Source organism: Heliangelus exortis, chromosome 1 (assembly GCF_036169615.1).
Source record: "Heliangelus exortis chromosome 1, bHelExo1.hap1, whole genome shotgun sequence".
Lineage (NCBI taxonomy): Eukaryota > Metazoa > Chordata > Aves > Apodiformes > Trochilidae > Heliangelus > Heliangelus exortis.
This window is the reverse complement of record NC_092422.1, coordinates 134,193,461-134,212,949: the sequence shown is the minus strand read 5'-3', so window position 1 is coordinate 134,212,949 and position 19,489 is coordinate 134,193,461. Positions and strand designations below refer to the sequence as shown.

General features: G+C 47.3%; 2 protein-coding genes and 1 long non-coding RNA gene across 16 annotated transcripts in view; 1 reads left to right on the top strand and 2 right to left on the bottom strand.

The window, feature by feature from the left end:
• Positions 1-2,004: 2,004 nt before the first annotated feature.
• HDHD5 (haloacid dehalogenase like hydrolase domain containing 5) lies at positions 2,005-10,785 on the bottom strand. The gene is made up of 8 exons (XM_071767585.1): positions 10,601-10,785; positions 10,237-10,437; positions 9,819-9,931; positions 8,602-8,695; positions 8,123-8,156; positions 7,538-7,712; positions 7,027-7,215; positions 2,005-6,433 (listed from the first exon to the last, which is right to left on the bottom strand). Exons 1-8 carry the CDS (start codon positions 10,691-10,693, stop codon positions 6,064-6,066), a joined length of 1,269 nt encoding a protein of 422 aa, XP_071623686.1. The 5' UTR covers positions 10,694-10,785; the 3' UTR covers positions 2,005-6,063.
• Positions 10,314-19,489, top strand: part of LOC139807087 (uncharacterized) — a 49,725-nt gene continuing 40,549 nt past the window's right edge. For 6 of the 7 annotated variants that reach the window (XR_011730460.1, XR_011730458.1, XR_011730457.1 and 3 more), the window contains exon 1: positions 10,314-10,444. This is a non-coding gene — a long non-coding RNA (uncharacterized lncRNA). Of the gene's footprint in view, positions 10,445-10,963; positions 10,983-19,489 lie in introns of those variants that run through there. The other variant, XR_011730465.1, reaches the window with a different exon arrangement.
• ADA2 (adenosine deaminase 2) overlaps positions 17,834-19,489 on the bottom strand; it is a 29,288-nt gene continuing 27,632 nt past the window's right edge. For all 8 annotated transcript variants that reach the window (XM_071767571.1, XM_071767507.1, XM_071767517.1 and 5 more), the window contains one exon: positions 17,834-18,593. In XM_071767571.1, the coding sequence (XP_071623672.1) occupies positions 18,485-18,593 (109 nt within the window). In that variant the 3' untranslated portion in view covers positions 17,834-18,484. The remainder of the gene's footprint in view (positions 18,594-19,489) is intronic.

Sequence of the window (19,489 nt, the reverse complement as noted above, 5' to 3'; positions counted from 1 at the left end):
CAAACTCATAGTCTTCGTAACTAAAGCAGCTGATCCAGTATTACAGTTTGGGGAATACAGATATGCTTCAAAAGGATATAAAAGTGTAACAATCTATTGCTCATAATTACATTTTGGGTCAAAGAGCTCTTCATACTAGCGTAAAATACAGAGGTTTTGGGTTTTTTGGTTTTTTTTTTTTATGAATGTAGCAGGTTACAGGTTTGGAGAATGAAGAGGATTTGGGAGCTGTGCTTACTATTTTGTACCTACTTAGTTAATAACACACGTTGTGGAATGGAACTAACCTTGAGGAGAAAGTGAAAGTTGTTCAGAGCTGAACTGACTGAAAGGGAAAAACCAGTTTATTACAGTGAATTAGAGAAAAGTGATTTATGATGAAACAGTTGGGTTTCTAGAGAACACATAGGTGCCTTGCTGGTGTGCAGTTTTCAGCTGTTGCAGACTAGATCCATAAAGGTCTTTGAGTGCATAATTTTCATCAAATTTCCTGTGTGGCTACACAGATCCATAAAGACTTGTGCTTTTATAATTGAGGTTAGGGTAGATTCAGTAAAGGAAGGGTTTGGGCATGCCCCTGAAAGGCCAAGTTCTGTATCACATTGAACAGGTAACTTCTCAGGTTGCATTTAAGGTCAACCAGATTTAAAACACTTAACAGGGTTTATTCTGGTAGGGATTTCTCACCTCATCCACCTGAGAGCAAATTCCAACCTCAAGAGAGCTCTCAGTTTCTCTTGTTTATAGGGCTCAGCATTTCACTCTGTTCCTTATATTGGTCAAGGATTTTCATAGGATTCTATCTTCCAGCTAAGGCTGTTTCCTACAGTGACTTGTAGGGTGAAGGTGTCCCTAGGCTGCCTTTTTGCTTTGACAATACTATAGTGATTAAAAACATTCATTTGAGAGATCCAGGCTTCAATCTGTTTCTGCCAAACTAAATCTTGATCCACTCTAGATGGGCAAGTGCTCCAACTATCCAAGTACTGGAAAAAAGGAGGGGGTTGGTTAATGCTTTTTTTTTGTTATTTATCAGAGGTTGGGGCCATAAGTAATTCATTCAGGATGTAGAATATAACTTAATTCTTTTCTCTTATGAGAATGGGAATCCTTGTTCTATCCTTTCAAAACTGCTTTACCAATTGCTCCTCACAATATCAAGTAGTTCTCAGGGCTTATTATCATGCTTGCTTTGCTGTTTAATGTGCCTCATGTGAGCTGTGAACTTTGTAAATGGAAAACCTTTGGGTGGAATATCTTCTAAGAACAACGCAAGTGAACTGGCTGCTTCTAGATCATTAAATTTTCACCTAGTGGGATCTTTAATCTTCCACCTGTTGAAATCAATGGAAGCTTTTGGCTTCGAAAGTTTGCCAGTTAATATGTGTCTTCCTAACTCCACTCACCTTTTTCAGTCCATACCAAAGTACAGCTCTGGTCTAACAACTTGGGTTCCTTTTACACTCACAAAGGGTTTAACACAATGCTGAACATGCTTCTAATGGTAAGGATGTCTTTCCCAAGGCCCTTAGGCTTGCTCTTCATCTGCAGCAGCAGACAGAGTTGGTGGAATCTAGCTTGTGCCTACCTCACCCAGCAGAAGCTATCATCACAAACAACTGCTTAGGTCACATCACAACTGAATGTCTAACTTGAAAGCACCTTGTACACAGGTGGCATCCCAAAACTGACTGTGAACAGTCAGTCAGGGCATCATGGCTTGTGATGTGTCTTTTTTTCTTTTTTTTCCTCTCCATCAGAGCAGAAATGGTCAAAGTTGCATTCATCCCACCCAACTATGGGCAGACGTAGAGTTTAGAGGGTATTACAGTTTAGCCAAATCAAAAGGATTGCTGGAGGGGTACCTTTTGGGGAGGTTCTCAAGGAAATCTCAGATGGCTGGATGAACAGAATAAAAGACAGAATTTGTCCTGACTCTCCTAGGACAAAGACATGAAAGAGATCAAGACAATACTCATGAAGCATACACACAACAGCTTAACATTTCTTTCAAATAAAACATCTTTTATTATTTTTATATCTGCTAGATCAATAGATCAACGGAGCATCTCTGGAAGTGGGTCAAAATTAAAATGAAATCTAAAAGAACCACAGCTTGTAATTTCTCCATATGATAGGTAATCACTCTACTACAGTGTACAAGACATAATCTGGAAGATTATCCATTTATTGGAGGGGAAAAGACACATGAGAATTAAGATTGGAAGAAAAGGGACAGTAATGTATACGACTCCCTGAAAATCAGGCTAGTAGTTTCATGTGTCCTGTAGAATAAAAGAACTGACCAGTCTGCCCACCATGTCATTGCCTGAATTAAAAACTCTGCTTCAGATCCAGAACAAGGTCTATCCCTCTTCTGAACCCTCCCTGCTATTCTTAGTTGCCTCGCCTCACTGCATACCCTGCCTGGGCTTGACAAAAACCCATCCATCTGTGGAAGAGGGAGTTCTTAGGATCAGATCTTCACCGTGTTTGTTGTATAGGGCAGTGTACCACACAAATATTAGGGTATTAGGTCAGCAAGTGAAATTCCCTCTCCTCCCTGGTCCCATAATCTGCACAGAAGCATGCTTGCTCCAAATGAGAGAAATGCAGCTTCAGAAATACCACTTCTGTGCAATACATGAGACAAAAGAAATTTTTTGTTCCAGTGACACTTGAAGCTAATTCCAGGAAGATGTCATTCCAAGAAAAAAGGATTTCACTGAATTCTAGCAATAACAGATGTCCACAAATGAACTACAGATAAACCAGAAGCCTGCACAGCACTCTAGCACAAAACGCTTGGAACAGAGACCTGGCAGGCACTTTCCTCTGTAGAAATCCTAATATAAAATCCAGTATCCAACAGCAGCTGGAGAACCCAAATTTCTTCCTCCATCCACTGTGGCCATGCAGTTCCTGGGCTGTGATTTGGATAAAGTGCACTGTTTCAAGAAGTTAAGCATGGCAAAAGAGGAAAGGTCTCTCTGTTGCTCAGTGGGGAGCCCATCTGACCAATTAGTGCACAGACCAACAAGCAGAGCTATTTGTGCAACTTCACTTGGTAAGAATTGGGGAAAGAGTACAGGATTGTTCTAGATTTTTTTCTCCTCCCCTCTGTCCAAGTTTAATTCAAAAGTGAAACATTTCTTTAGTTCCTTCAGTGATTAGGAATTAAGTTCCTCCTATGCATTTTTACGACTCCCAGGGTCCTGTTTCAACACCAGTAATGGTTAAAAAAAAATTAAAATCTGGACATAAAAGTAGACTTGGAATCTGAAACAGATTCACATCATTCAGCCCACCTCCACTGATGTTCCCAAGATGGAGATGCCTGGCTCACTCTCCATGTCTTCCTTTCTTGAAGGAGGTGCTATCTCCTTCCTCTTGCTACCTGCCTCACTTCTGGCTGCCATGTGCTATGCATGCTGATGAAAATTACAAACTTTGATTTCTTCAAGTTCTGCACATTCCTTCCACAAAGCTACTGCCGTCACTGGAGCAGCAGCCAGTACACCTGGACAGCTGATCCAGCAGCACTACACCCCTCAGGGAACACTGGTTCAGCAGCACCTTATCTTTGAGTAACTGGCACCACAATCTTAATGAGTAACAAGAACGAGCTCTCTAAAAGGTTACTGCACACAGATGGACAGACCTTAATATTTCTGCTAATAAGTACCCACCAAACTGAAGGCATTATTGCCAGCAACCAGCACTCTTGAAGTCTATATAATCACAGTCTAGGAGACAGTTTCCAACTAATCCTATGGAAGTTATCACCCAAGTTAGCAACTATTAAATGGGAGAATTCGTCTTTCTGCACTGAAAAGTGTGGCTGGGGTACACTGAAGCTGTTTATTAACAAATCAGGTTTGGGCCTCCAGTTTCAGACATTGCACAGTAAGTCCACAGCACTCCTGTAACTGTGGATATGCTCTGAAAGTTTAAAGATCTTCCCTATGTTATATGCAAAGTCCTTCCCTGTACTTACCCTTCTGGGAACTGGTGACAACTCCTTGTCTTGTGTAGGTACATGAAAAGGTAACTTCTTTACCTCTCCAGTAAAAGATTAAAATCTAAGATTGTGTTCCTCATGTTACAGTTGCTTTTAGAAGCAATCTAGTGATTCTTGTCCTGGCAAGATAAAGGAGAACCCCAACAAGTGCTAAGAGATGGAAGAGACTGTTTCCCACTATGGATTTCACAGGAGGGAAATTCTCACACAGAGGTGTTTTGCTGCTCCTAATCATAAAATAAGGTATAAAGAAGCCACAGAGGACTCCTTTGTCTGGGTCACTGACAGTGCAACCAGTCCCCTTCAGATACAGAGCCTGGTACAGTGTAAGAAACAGCCTGCTCTGCAGTGTGACCTCCCTAGGAAGACACATCAGCATTAAGAGGACGGAGAGCTGCTGAAGCAGAATATCAGTGCAGACAGATGCTGGGATTTTAATTAAGAACAACCCAGACTTCTGAGCAGAACACCTTGTTTGTACCACCTGTACTGAGCTGCCCAGTAAAGTAGGAAGGGATAAAGAGGAGGTAGAGCAGACCTATTTCTCATCTCTCAGTGTAGTGTGAGATAAGCATAACTAGGAACACCAACTCAGTTGTCCTGGCTCCATAGATTTTCTGCCATGTGTCAGCTGATTTATGCTTCTAAAATCACAGTGCTCCTCTGGACTTAAGATGCTCCTTGCTGAACCAATCTTTCATATGCAGCTTCTGGATCAATACTTGCTTAACTTCTTTGGACTGCTTAAGTCGACACAGGACTTGATCTTTCTCTGGATAGCCCAAGTTAGGAAAACAGAGGCATGTCATGAGGGACATGGAAATGTTCCCAGGCAGGCAAGTCCCAGCTGCTAAGTCATCTTAAGGAGACTCTACCTGTAGGCTCAAAGAAGAGGAGGGAACAGGGATCAGACCATATGGGGTATTCTTGAGTTGCAAACCACATGAGGGAAGAGAGAAAAACCCAAGAAAGTGAATGAAAAGTACATTTGTACTCTTAAAGATGAGGACTGGAGATTTGGAGCTCAGGCACTATCCTGGTTTGACAACCTCTTTCAATCCCTGCACACAAGGAAGAAGCAAAGGTGGGCCGTAACTCCTTCTGGTTGGCCCATATTCCAAAGAGCAGCCCCTCTGGCATCTGTGTGGACTGAAGCAGGAAGATGGTCTTTGCACCACTTGAGGTTAGGGTGCATACCAAAACAGCCTCTTGCTGCAACACTGAGTTCTGGGCAAAGAGACCTCTGGAGATTCAGTCTCTGTGGTGGCTTCCTCTGCTATTGAGAGCAGGCTGCTGGCTCCCTAGTGGGATGTGAAAAGGCAGAAGCGTTCACAGAATGCCAAATAGGGGGGGGGGAGGGAAAATACAAATTTCCCCTCCGCCCTGCAGCAAGTTGTTTTGGCTACTGCAGCTTTGAGGGGCCCTGCCTCTCCACAGTTGCCTGCAGACTGCAGAGTGGGACTTTGTTTCAGACTGACAGTGATGCAGTGGCAAATCCCCAAGCAAACAGAATTTGTTGAAGTCCATAGGCACTTATTCTTTATAAGGAGAATTTTAAAGTCTTCCCTTGGCAGTGTCACAACACAACTTCTGGTGTACTGAAGTTACAGACCAGACAAATAGTACATTGTACAAATGCTACATTGGGTGATGGTGGCTCCTTGCACAGGGAAGAGTTTCATGCTCAAACACATCAGGAGAATGAGGGTGGGACTGCCTGATCTTCACGCAGAAAAAGGTGGGGAAAAAAAATCCTCTGATGACTAAACAAAACTGGGATTGCTGGGACAGGCCTTCTCCTTATACCCTGTTTCCATTATGGTTCAGTTTCTGATGGCAGCAATGTATGTTCACAGTAGAAAGCCTGCTGTCAGGATTCCAGATGGGTATCTATAAAAGCAACGAGCTTTTACTGCTGAGATACGGAGTTTTCTTTCATGTTGGCTAGAGCAGATCACCCCAGGTCTCTCCCTGTTCTTCCTCTCTTCCCTTCTCAGTACATAAAATCCCTGACAGTAAATTTTTCAACACACCTCTTATCCCTAGCTCCAGTTTTCCTTCTTGAAAGCAAGCTGCACAGCTTCATTCACATCCTGCACTATGTAAGATGCCTCCAGCAGGCTGGGGTCAAAGCAGAAGTCCCGATGTCCATGGAACACTGACTCCATCGTGCACTCCTTCCCATTACTGGGAACATCTGCATTGTGGCGGTAGACCCCAGTGCAGACCAGAATTGACTCACAACTCTCCACTGTATTGCTGCAGTCCTTCCTCAGCTCTAGGTGATCCTCCATTTGGGGACTGGCTGCCTGTGGGTTCCTCTTCCCCCCAGCCTGGACCTGGTTCTGGTGAGCGGACTTGAGGTAGCTGTTGTAGAGATTTGCCCCATAGATATCGGACATGGGGTTATCCCTGGATAAGGTCACAGTGTGAAACAGAAATGAGACACGAGCCCATCAATCAATTTCTGCCTGTCAGACTGGGATTAAGGCAGCACTGAGGGAGGAAGGGGCACAAGATACTTGGAAACATCAAGAGAACAAACCAGACTGGAACAGTAAGCCTACCTATTGGTGTGTCCTGTTCAACTGTGATGAGGGGCAGATGCTTCACACACTTCTTTCAAAGGGGAAAAGACACACTCAACTCCAGCAGAGACAGCTTCACCCATAACGGTAATATATCTCCTATGTACCCAAAGTGCTTGACCTAACTGGGCTCGTGGTCCTACCTCTGTGTCTCTTAACTTTTTCTTTGTTCCAGTCATGCTACATGCACTATGCATCCTACAGTAAAAGTTTTGCTAGACTGATGGGGCCCTTCAAATTATTAAAAGTGTAGCAAGCAACAAGCTAGCAAGCTTTTCCTCCAGGATGTGAGGCTCTAGAGACACAGTGGGGATTTTGGTATTAATTTTGTAAATAGTCATTAAAAAAACCCCAAACACTTCAGAGAATTCAGTGTGCAGCTCCCTAAGGACACCAGGAGAAAAACAATTCTCTTACCCAACTGCATAGAGGCGTCGGATGGGAGACTTCCAGCCCTGTTTCTCTGCCTGCTGTTTTATCAAGTACTCAGCATAGCGGTAGGTGACTGTGCTGGGTTTGCCAATCAAAGCCTCGTACTTCAGCTCCCGGCCTGTCACTTTCTTGTAGATATTCTCCAAGCAGAGAAGGAAAGTGCCATGGCCAAACCTGCTCCAGAAAGGAGGTCATCAGTATCTCTAGTCATATTCTCTAAGGAGCAAACACTCCTCAGTGAGGACAATCTGCTGTAGCCAAGTTTGGATACAGTATCTACCCACTCACACCCACGGAGGCAGTGGTCTGACTTCAGTCTCTTAGAAATTTAAGTACTCATTTCTCATGCAGTTTTCATGTCTCTGCTACAAATTCTGCCATGCAGTCAAACTCTAATGCCAAAAAACTGCAACTGGAAAAGATCATTTGCAGGACAGATGTATGGAATAGGCTAAAACAAATACTACACATGCTTTTTACTACACATGCTTTTCACCTGGGCATCTTGGCTTCAGCCATCCAGAGGAGATCCATGTTGCAGGCAAGGACAGGCAGATGAGGGTATGGTATATCTTTCAGCTCTGCCCCAGGGTTCCCATTGCTCAAGAGCACATCAACAATAAGTTGCAGGCTTGTCTCCCACCTCACTGGCTCACCGAAGAGAATTACCCCTGGAAGATTCCAAGAGGTGCTTGGAAACTCACAGCATCCATGTACAGAACCCAATACTACCAAAAGCCACCCATTAACAAAAACACTTCTCTGCTGGGATGCTCTGGCTAATACAGCTCCTGTTGGAACATGACTGGTGCCAGGGCTCCAGTCTGCATAACTCTGCACCACACGCACAGCTGGTTCTAGATGTGGAAGCCTGGGCACAGAGAAAAGTTGGCTTTGCTCTTATCAGCTTGTGCTTCATGTTGTGTGAGGCCAGCAAGACCACCTCCTGACTCTATCCTCTGAATAAGCTGCCTGTGGATACCAATGAGCCAACAGCACATTATTAGCTCCCATCCCAGCTGGCTTGGGCTGCTTGTTATTTCTGCTTGCTGCTCATATGTAAACAAAGGCTACTGCTTACCTTCTATATTGGGGAAGCCAGTGGTTGGAGGAGGCTGCCAGGAAAACACGAAGTGCATTAGCAATGGAAAACCTAATGTGGTTTCCAAAACAAAATTAAGAATGCTTCCTTTGAACCAGCCAAAGCAGTCCCATAAAGAGGCAGGACAAGGCCACCTGGAATCCCAAAGGAAAATTTCCCCCACCCCCCCAACCCATATTGGATTTCACAGATCATGTCTCAGAACTAGAGGTGTCAAGCAGACCATCTTGCCATTCACTTCAAGGAAGAGCAATGAAAAAGAGGCATAAGGAGAGGGAAAAGCCATTGCTTCTCCAGCAGGACCAGCACTGAAAAGAGCAGAGAGAGGCTGGCTGGTCAGTGCCAGTTCCAGGCTCTTGCTAAAGAAGGTCACTAGCAGCCCTGAGCCTCTGCAACTTCTCCATCCCACGCCATGTGCTGTAAGCACCACCACACCAGACCAACACATCAGGAATTACCAGCTCCTTTGGCCTCCGGCTCTGATCCACCATGTCCAATAGGGGATATGCCTTCCTCAGGGCCTCTATGGTGACAACATGATTGAACCCCAGGCTATTTCAGATCATCAAGGAAAGATATGGGGATTGTTGGTTCTTTTTAAGTTACCTGCAAAGGCATTTACAGGTCTAACCAATACAAGTCCTAGTAGCAGAGCAGTTTTTTAACCTGGTAATACATAACCTCATGGCTTTCAGTCAAGCTGTATGCTGTACTTAAACCTAAGGATGATCCTAAAAGTTACCAAAAAAACCCAAAACCCAGACTAGGATGTTTAGTTTGTGACCAGCAATCCCTGAAGTTAGGAAAAAAGGAGAGGTGACTCCAAGACCAGGTTTCTCATACTGCAGCAGCCCAAGGGGCTGGCTGGCCAGGCTTCTTGGCTAGAAGCTGAATGAGTGAAGTTCTGGTCAGCTTAGCTAGAGAAAAGAAATGGTCTGAACTGATAAAAAAATGCAGATGAAGGGTGACTTGCATTTGCTTTTAGAGCACCTTCTTCATAGCTCAATGGCTTAAACTCCTGGCCATTGGGAAAGAGAGGCCAAAGTTTTGTACCAAACTGAGTCAAATATTAATCAGAGGGCATGACAATGTGTGTAGAAGATAGGATGCCATTAACCCTGCAGATAGCTCTTACATCCTTGCTGATATGGGATATGTCATACCTGCTGTACCCTCACCTAGGCCAGGCAATATGTATGTTGGACTGTCATTCAGACCATGTCCCTGTACTGGGACACTCTGGTTCTACTATTAAAGTTCCTTCAATTGCTGCCAGATTCCTGGGGAAAATCTTAACTGTGGGAGAGTTGGGAGTGGTCTCTAATGCACTTTGCATAAGAATGGAGAGGAGCACAATTTTACCTCAAAAGTGAAAGAAGCCCATAGCTTATGGAGTCCTCACGTTGACACCCAACCAGCAGGAATAGCAATGCAGCCCACAGGACAGGTAATCAGCATGAGAAGCCAAACACTGACCAAGGAGGTGACCAAGATGGAGACCAACAGTAAGTGCCTACAATGGAGCCTCTCCACCAGGGTGCCTTCCCGTGGTAGAAGACCAATGCTCTTTCTATTTCCTTGTGCTTCTGCAAGCTGCCTGAGAGAGTGCCAGGGGCACAGGTAGGGCAGGAGCAGCAGGACGCGCAGAGCACAAGGCATGCACAGCAAAGGATACTTCTGGGCATTCTCTTCCACGGGCCCTTGCCCAGCCACCAGCATGCACCTCTGGTGGAACTGGCTGAAGAGCCGCAACGGGCTGTGGGACAGGATGACCTGCTCCGGAGAGACCTGCAGGAGGGAGGAGAAGCTGCCGGGGGGATCCGTGAGGAAGATTTATCCTTGAAATCAGTCACATCCTTTCCTCATGCCACCAACCCTCCATCTCCTCCGGCCCAGGCAGCGCTGGTCACTCTGTGGTGCTGCCACCCCCAGCTCTTCATTAATCCCGGGGATGTGAAGTGGTCCTGGGTGGTCTCCCTCCTCCTTCTCATCCTCCTCCTCCCGGTGCCTCAAAATCCGGGACAACGGGACGGGGAGGGGGGGGAGTGTCGGGTGGTGAAGAACCGACCGTGGAGTGGGTCCGCCGTCCTTACCTGCAGCCCCAGCGCCTGGGAGAGATCTCGGGCCTTGGCCGCCGTCAGGCAGTTGCCGGCGTTGGTCAGGAAGACGACGGGAACCCGCAGCCGCCCGCTGCTGTCCGACAACCTCTGGAAGGCCCGGCGGGCGGCGGGCACCACCTGGCTGCCCCGTACCAACACCCCGTCCACGTCGAAGAGGAACCCGAAGGCCGGCGGCTGCAAGGTGAGCGGAGGGGACGGTCACCTGCCGCCGGGAGCCCTTCCCGCCACTCTCCTCACCCCCCCGCCAAAACTGGTCCCGGCCCGCAGCGCCCTTCCTGGCCCGCGGCAAGGACGCGGGTGGCGGGCCCGGCCCCTCTCCCCTCGCCCGGGCGCTCACCCGGCCCCCAGCGCAGCCCCTGCGGGCGGGCGGCCCCGCGGCGCGCAGCGGCAGCAGCCCCCGGCCGGCCCGCAGGCAGCCGCGCAGCGCCATACCGCGCCGCTCTCTGCCGGCTCGGCCCCGGGGCAGGCGGTGGGGCACGCCGGGGATCGTAGTTCCCGGACTACAGTTCCCAGCGAGGCGCGAGGCCCGGCGGGGCGGGACCGGGGCGGGCGGACGGACGGACGCGGGGGATAGAGGGGGGGGCTCGGCGCAGGGTTGGCTGCCTTCATCACGAAACTGCCCACAGGTAATGGGCGGGGAAGAGGGTGGTGAGGGACCATCGTGGTCCGGGGAGAGGGTGGTGCGGGGCTGCAGTGTCCTGGCTGATTCGGAGCAAAAGGTGACAGGCTTGGGGACAGAAGTTTGGGTACGGCGAGTGGTTGTAAAAGCGGGTGTGGGGAACAGCAGCGAGGCTGCAGGGATTGAGGCGGGAAAAAGGGTACAGCCCGCCCTGGAATGGGAGAGGCGGGCAAAGGCGGTATCGAGGAGAGGTTTGGGTCGTAGGGAGCAACAGGAGCAGGCCCCTCCAAAACAATTACAGCGGGTTTATCTGACCCGTGACAAAACGGCAGGAGACTCTGGGTTTCGTGAGTGAAGCTGCTCCAGTACTGTACGGGCCAGTCCTCACGCTTCCAAAGGCATCTCCTAGGGTATAGCCTGGCTTCCATCTGTAGTGGTGACAACTGACCCTCCCTACTCGATGCTCACGCAAGGGCTCTTCACTGCAACTTTGCGCCCCTGCCAACTGCTGCCTTTGCTCAGCCTTTTCTATGCAGTCCCACATCCTACGGACTTTTCCTACAGATCATGAAGTTTTCTAAAACTCTGGTCATTTTTCTTGCTTTCTGTTGGACTGTGTCCCAGGGGAGTCCTTCCCTGCAGTATAGGATGGAAATCTTCACACTGAATTCAGCTGAGGCCCTTCCAGACTAGGAAGGTTCATTTCATGTCCATGGAGACGAAAAATGATTGTTTGCTTTCTGGATAGGTGTAAGATCTCCTGACTCCCACCATAAGGCAGGTTTAACACATATGACTTCAGGCATCAAATACATAAACAGTGCAATTGTTTGTTTTTATGCTTCAGTTGCCATGAATACGCACCTTAATTAATTTTTGACCCACGTTAACAACTTTAGCCCTTTCTGCAGAGCTATTAAAGCACTGGCAATTCAGTGCACACATTAGTACAGATGTTTATTCCTCCTTTAAGTGTTTTTGCCTTTACTAAATTACCTGCTGTTTATTTTACATAATTTCCACAACTTGGCCAGGTCCACTTTAATTTCTGGGAATTTTTTTCATCTTCTTCTGCTCTGGGAATACTTATGCCAGCCTTGAAGACATTACTGAAAATATTTTGTTCCCTGTAGAACTGGGCTTCAAACCTTCTAGCACAGGGGAGCCAGCTACAGCTACTTTGAAGTATGCCTTCTTGACTACTTAAAAATGGGGGGCCTCATTTCCCTTGGCTGTTGATAAAAAAATACAGTCAGAGAAAGGGAAAAAAGGCTTTTTAAAATTCATGGCAGACACAAAAAGCTTGCCTTGAGCATTTCTCAGCTATCCACCAAGGCGGTTGTTTTTCCTGGCAGAGAAAAAGAACAGAATGGTTTGAGTCAGAAGGGATCTTAAAGATCACCTAGTTCCACCTCCCCCTGACAGGGACACCTTCCACTAGACATGGTTGCTCAAAGCTTCATCCAACCTGGCCTTAAACATTTGCAGAGAGGGGGCATCCCCAACTTTGCTGGGCAACCTGTTCCAGGGTCTTACCACCCTCACACTTAAGAATTTCTTCATAATGTCTAACGTAAATTTACCCTCTTTCAGCTTGAAACCACTCCCCCTTGTCTTATCACTACATGCCCTCGTAAAACATCCCAGATTTGTAGGCCACCTCAGGTACTGGAAGGTGCTATAACGTCTCCCCAGCACCTTCTCTTAGTGGCCCTCTTCTGGACTCCCTCCAGGTGGGGTCTCAGGAGAGCCAAATACATGGGGAGACTCCCTCAACCTGCTGGTCACCCTTCCTTGGATTACGAGTGATACGCTGTGATTTATGCCAGGAGCATTGGCTAACACGGGTATATGGCCTCTGAACAGCACAGACACTTGCAAGTGAAATTGGTTGTGTTGGTTACTGCTCTTGGTGCCTCTAGTTGGTGATATCTGGCTGACCGAGTTGCATTGCTGCCAGTCCCTTCTTTTATTCCACTCTGAGGATACTTCTGCCCTTTTCCCAATCCTGAGACTTTGAAAGAGCTGTGAGAGATCCCCAGCTGATTCCTTATTGCAGGGAGGATTTCCTAACAAAAATCGTTACCCTTTGAGGCTGGGGCAAGTGTTTTGTTTCTTTGTGGGGCTTTTTTTGTTTGTTTTTTTGTTTCCCCCTTCTCCAGTCACAGCCAAAGCCGATGAGTTTTTGGGTTTTTTTACGGTCGGGGGTGTGTGTGGATTTTTCTCCTCATTTCTGTCCGCGCCGCTCGCAGTGATTGGGACGGGTGGGGAGCGTGCCGAGGCCGGTAGGGGTCGCCACTGCTCCATGGCAGCGGCGCGCGGGGGGAGGGGCGGGGCCGCAGTCCCTCACCTGCGCGTGCGCGCACACCCCGCACATTCCCCTCACGCCCCCCTCCACGTCCCCCCTGCCCCATCCCTACTCCCCCGCTATACCGCGCACCTCGGCTGAGCCACCTGGTCTGGTAGGAGGGGTCCCTGCCCACCAAGGGGTTTGGAACTGGGTGGTGTTTAAGGTCCCTTTCAACCCAAAGCGTTCTGTGATTCTACGAAAGTGAACTTTGGAGGTGCAGGATGATGAGAGGCGATCTCTAACCTCACCCCCCCCTCTTTTGTGGGCAGCAGCAGCCCTGATAATATACTGTTTGGGTGCTTTGCAAAGTTTTCCTCCTGTGGATGTTGGGAATTTTGTGCCTCCGACACTCGGGAGTCGGTGGAGAGGGCAGCTGTGTATCCAGCCAGGGTGCCCACCCTTGAAAAGGTGCCCCCACAACTCGTGTGTGCCCCAGTGAGCATTCCCAGCTGGCTGGCAGAACCGTTGTATTTATTTTTACAAGGAAGACTGTCCAACTGGCTGAAGTGCTTATTTTTAAACCAATGTGGAGGGAGTTTGCCAGCAGTCAGGCACAGACTGGGTCTGGACCATGCAGGAGGGACTGACAGCAGCATGGCTGCTAGGCACAGTATCCTGTGGCCCCTGCTTTGGCTGCTGAACCCCCATCCTCCCAGCACCAGCGGGCGGGCCCTATCTGTGCTAAATGCCTGGTTGTGTAATTTTTTCTTCGAAGAGCTGAGACTTAGGGACTTTATTAAGAGCTTCCTCCTTTGCATGTTGTACATGGATGGACCTTATGATTTCTTCTGCAGGCACATCTGGCAACAGCCATATCCTCTAATATTTTTAGAGATGATCTATCTTTCCTTCTCACACCAGCCCACAGGAGACCCTCTCTCTACTTCCCTTGTCTACACTGTGCTTAATGTTTCCCCACCCCCTTTCATAGCTGCCTTTAAAGACAAGCAAAACAGGCAGTTGCCCGCAGCCTCCTCCCGTGGGTTCCTGTGTAAACTTTGCAGCTCTGTTTTCCCTGGACTCATAGCCCTGTCATCACTCCCCCCTTCCTGACCTTCTAACATCCCCCTCAAAAGCAGCCATACCTTCTTCTTACTGGAGAGGCTCTAATGGCCTGAACCAACCCTCCCCCCACTTTAGTTTATCTGTTCTCTTTCTCTGCTGCAGCCTGCTCATGGAATGATGGACAAGCTAAAGGCTGAGAAAATACAGTAAAATGCCTTTCTTATCCTGTAATGACCAAGGGGGAGGACACAGCCTGATAAAAATGACAAGCCAGAAGAATTGAGAGCCAGACCCTTCACCTGCCTGTCCCTCAGTGGGCAGAAAACATTTGATAGGCTTGCCATGACTGCAACTGCTGCAAGGCTGGAAAGGAAGGAATTAAGTACAGAGCCAATTAGAGCTGCAAGTTCCTGGCCACAGAAATGTCCTTCTACCTGTGAAGAAACTAATTCTCAAAGCAGGGTAAGCATTGGAAAGCTCATGGAAAGCACATCTATAACCCTGTGTTTCATGGCCAGAGGTCTTTGCTTAGCATCTGGCATCTGCATAGTCCCATTGCAGTGATGGGGGTTCACATGACTTATGGATCAAGCTGCTCACTTGGTCCTATCTCTATCTTAAACCAGCTACTTTACTCCTCTGTTTTTATTGGCATGATTTTTGACTGGATTAGTCTGGATTTAGTGCTGGATTAGCAGTTTCCTGCTGGTGAGTGACCAGGAGGCAAACATTTCGCTTTCTAAAGTGCCCCAAAAGTGGTCTGAGCTGCTGTGCAACAAAACACTGATAGACCTGTGACACGATGTGCTCTAAACAAAGCTCCATCCACCTCCCATCTGAACAAATTCAACCTTAAGAGGCCATAGGAAGACACCAGTGGGGGAGATAACAGGCTTAAGGCTTGATGTATTCCTATGACTGCTTGAAGAAAGCAGCATGGAAATTTCTGTGGATTTTTTGCTCTCCATCCTTGCTCCTTTGTCTGGATGGAGACTTAAGTGGGGGGGGACACTTTCTTCTCCTTTAGGTCTGCCCTGCTCTACCTCAAACCAGCCTTGTGGCTGCCTCCATCCTTGTTTGTCCAAATACTTCTTTCATCTCAGGTCTTCAAGTTGTCTAGCTGGTACAAGACGTAGCATAAGCAAGTCATGTCCATTGGGGAGTCTCCAAAAACACCACGCAGAGATGGATGGAGCTGCTGTGTCATTTCAGGAACTGGGGGATGGGGGGAAAGACCGTGTCATGTCTCTGCCAGGTGTCTTGGGCTGGGCTTTACAGTGGTTGGCCTCCTTGGATCAAATTGCCCTTTGCATTATGCTGTGAAGACATTTCAGACCCCCTCATAATTGTATTCCAGACTGAGTGATGTGAAACATCCCCCTTCCTCTGCACATTCCAGATGAAACTTCACATGAAACACAGGCACCCTCAGTTCTTTTACAAAAAAGGAAGGAAAAACCTCAGAGTGGAATCAAGATTTTAATATATACTCTGTCCTGAAATAGACAGGCAAGAAAGAATTACATGTGATGCATCTGCAAAACAAACGTGAGCAGGGAACCAAGGTACTGAGGGGAATGGACTGGCAGCAAAATGTAATGTGTAATTTTAGACCCCCAGTGACTTCGGTGCTGTAATCCTGAACAGCATCACTCGCTGGTGGCTCCAGACACTGGGCCACATCACACCATGGTTCCTTACACAAAGCAGGTAAATGGCCAAGTGCAGAACTGGCTTTTCCTAGGAAGGTGAGAACAAACTGGAGACAACAGGTAAACTGGTCCTAGCAAGTGTTTGGCAAGCAGAAGATCAAGCCCTGATGCTTGTGGGACCAGATGATCCTTGAGGTCCCTTCCAACCTGGTATTCTGTGATTCTATGATTCAAATGCAGGTAATGAGGAGGAGGTAACCAAAAGGCCATCAGTGGTTCAAGCCCTTAATGGGCCATGGGCAGGAAGAGCTGCAACCTTTCAATTGAGGCAGAAAAGGAAGGGACATGGATTTTGAGGAACTCAGTTCCTCCCACACTGGCTCTGAACTTCACCTTGGCAGCAAAGAGGCTCATTTAAAGGAGAATCCACTTGTGGCAGAAAGATGTTCCTCCATCCACATATAGCAAAGCTGAAAGATCAGGGGGGCTCAGGTGGACTGGGCTTTCTCTCACTGGTTAGCAGCCATTCCACCTGTCAGCAGCAGTTTTCCTGTGCAGCACTGGAGATAAGGCATTTCCCAAGTCAGCATTTACAATCTGACCATGACCAAAGCCTACTTTGGGGACTTTAGACTGAGCTCTGTATGCAATACCCATGGACAAGGAGGAAATGTGTCTCTCCTGTGCCTTCTCCTCAACTTTAAAGCTTGTCCCAGGGCCAAGGCTGCATCAAAGCCCAGGAAAGGCCAGCCTGAAAGCAACTGCTGGTGCTTCAGAGGAAGGTGTGAGGTTTTTGGGCAGAGAGAGCCAGAGCAGAGGCAGCTGTGGCTGAAAAGGACAAAGGTGTGAAGCACTCAACCCCCTCAGTTAGTGAGGTGTGTGGCTGGGTTCTGGCTTCTTGTTCCTTGTGGTTTGCCTTGCTGGCTTCTGCAGAGTAGACACCTGTGGTTTGTTGTGGTTTTATTTGGTTTTGTTGTTGTTGTTGTTGTTATTGTTTTGGGGTTTGTACTGTGGCTTTTTTGGTTTCCCTTCTGATAACTGGAGGTGAACTTGCAGCCTGTGAAATGTGGGCAATTTAACATGAGATACATGGGCTGCTCAGCTTGATTTCTGCAGTAAGTACATTTGACTCCTGCTAAGGTGTTTTAACCAAGGTCAGTGGAAATAAACAGTGTGGCCAGGCAGGTTGGGACAATTAGCAGAAAACATAAAGAGACCTAGTTTGCCCAAGCCAGTCTGATCAGGAAATGACAGCCCTCACAAATCTGTAGCTCTGAAGAGGGAGATGTCTTTCAGCAGGATCTTTTGTAAGTTCTGTTTTGCTGATGTAAACCAGTGGGATTGCACTGAAGTCAGAGAGAGGTGCTGGCTAATCCTGTTTGTGTGCTTGGGTTACACGTGCTGAAGGATTTTGCTGAATTTATTTAGCATCCTAGTTAAGATTTCTAATTTCCCTGCAGTTAGTTCTAATATTTTTGATGTTGTTAAGAAAGGTAGCCAGTCTGTTTGTCCAAACGCTATTTATTGTGTAGTTGCTGCAGTATCTTTTTGCCAAAAAACTGGAAACCTCAAAGGTCCGAGTAAAAATACTGAATATTCACAGTGCAAGAGTAGTTGTTCTCCACCACGGTGAAAAATCTGTCCAAAAGGCTGAACAAGGCCACATCTGCACTCTGAGTTAGGTGACAAAGGCTGATAGGAGAACCCCTGAAATCAAAAGGCACTTCCTATAAATCCAGAGGCCTACATTAATGTGGCTCAGTGCAGGGTGACAGTTTTGATTAAGCTGGATCTAGGAAGCCAGGTTGTTTTTCTCAGCTGAAAAGTGTTTTAGCTTCCTTGTGACCAGAGAACAGGAAAAGATATTGCAGTAAAGAAAACAAAACAAAACAAAAACAAGCAAAAAAACCCCAACCAACCCACAGAAAAAAATAAACAACAAACTTGTCAGCAACCAAGGCACCTCTTTTGGCTGTATGATCAACCAGGTTTAAATGTTCAGGGAGCAAGTTCCATCAGCTTGTTTCCAGCCATGGTAGGTCCTGAAATAGCAGACATCAGACCTATGACTGGTTCTTCAACCTAGCACTGCTATTTTGGCAGCAGGCTCGGGGTTAAACATAACGAGTCCTTGCTCTCCTGAAGGTCAGTGGCCCAAATGGTTGGATGTTTGTCTTAGCTGTTTCCGGACAAGGTCTGCATTTTGTAATGATAAGGCAAAATTCAGAGATCCTCATGTTGGCAATCTCTCAGTAACTCTAATTAGAAGGCATGTTTTTCCTGAATAAGGATGTCAGGATTTGGTCATCGGCAATTTTTAATTGTTTTGACTGTTTGGAGTGAGGTGTTCTTTAGTTGCTGCTCTGAAGGCTCACTGCTCCATTTTACCTCAAGTCTATGACTTTCACAGGATAGTGCAGCTCATTCTTAGCATGAAGCCCATTTAGCCTAGTTTACCAGAACTGCCCATTGCCAGGTGAGACTCTGAGGATCATTCATCTGCTCAGGTCACATAGACTAAGTGGTCTCCCTCTTAGCAATGTTCCTGGCTCTCTCCAGCTTGCCAAATGCCTTCAAAGACAAGTCTCCTCCCCTCTAAAGCTCCCTCAGAAAGCTATCAGAGAGGTCAGCCACAAATTGGTCCCATTTTTTCTGCCAGACCTCTTTGGTCTTGGCTTTCTCATCCGGTAGCATGGCGCTGTATCTGTGAGGAGGACAAAAAGCAATATCAGACAGAAGACAAGGGGACAGCTATTTCAAGATCAGTGACCAAAATGAAAAGGCAGGAAGCTGTAACAGATTAACCTTTGCAGGATGTGCCACACAGAGGAACATAGTGTAAAGAGCTTCAAGCTCCTGCTGTCAGGGCTCACGCTGGGACCACGCATGGCCATATCAATAACATGTCCTGCACCATGGGGACAAACAGCTCAGTCTGCAAAAGCTGGAGATTTGCTGGGCAGCACCAAGTGACTAGTTCAGAAGGTACAGTCCTGCTGTTGCTTTTGGATGCCCCCTGGGCTTGGTTCAATTTGGTAGGGAACAAGAGTTGGCCCAGCCAAGCAGTAAGTTGGGATTGGCATGAGGACTGGCATGGGATTTGGCAAATAGACAAGAATCTAGGAACGTGCACAAAGACCCCAGGCACCATATCCAAACTGTTTTGGGATGTATTTAGCTGTCCAGATAAATAGAAAAAGTGGTTAAACACACGCAAAGGACATGCTGGTAGATTCTTTTCTTGTGTTTCCGCAGGGGGCCATGGCAAATACCAGAGCAAATCAAACTTGGGGGGCAGTAGTCAAGTGATACAAAATTATAACATTTCTCCCATAGGCAGAATCAGGTGCTACAGGCAGCTTCACAAAGGATAGAGAAAGGATGAATGCACTTGAGTTAGAGAAAGGCATGCATGAGTATGGGCAAAGGAACTTCTGGGGTCCTTATGTTCTACCCTTGGAGGACAAACACAGAGGAGGCTCTGGTTTAATGGAAGTCCAGTCCATATGGCAGAGGAGGCTCTGGGGACAAACCCCAAATACAGCTGGTTTCCAGGGGGCAAGCTGATAGTCCATTAGCATTACTATGGCTAGATGAAAG

Coding starts and splice junctions, on each gene's coding strand:
- HDHD5 (XM_071767585.1), bottom strand. CDS start 10,693: ATGGCGCTGCGCGGCTGCCTGCGGGCCGGCCGGGGGCTGCTGCCGCTG. Junction 10,438..10,600: donor GGGGCTGCGCTGGGGGCCGG/GTGAGCGCCCGG, acceptor CTCACCTTGCAG/CCGCCGGCCTTCGGGTTCCT. Junction 9,932..10,236: donor CCCAGGCGCTGGGGCTGCAG/GTAAGGACGGCG, acceptor TCCCTCCTGCAG/GTCTCTCCGGAGCAGGTCAT.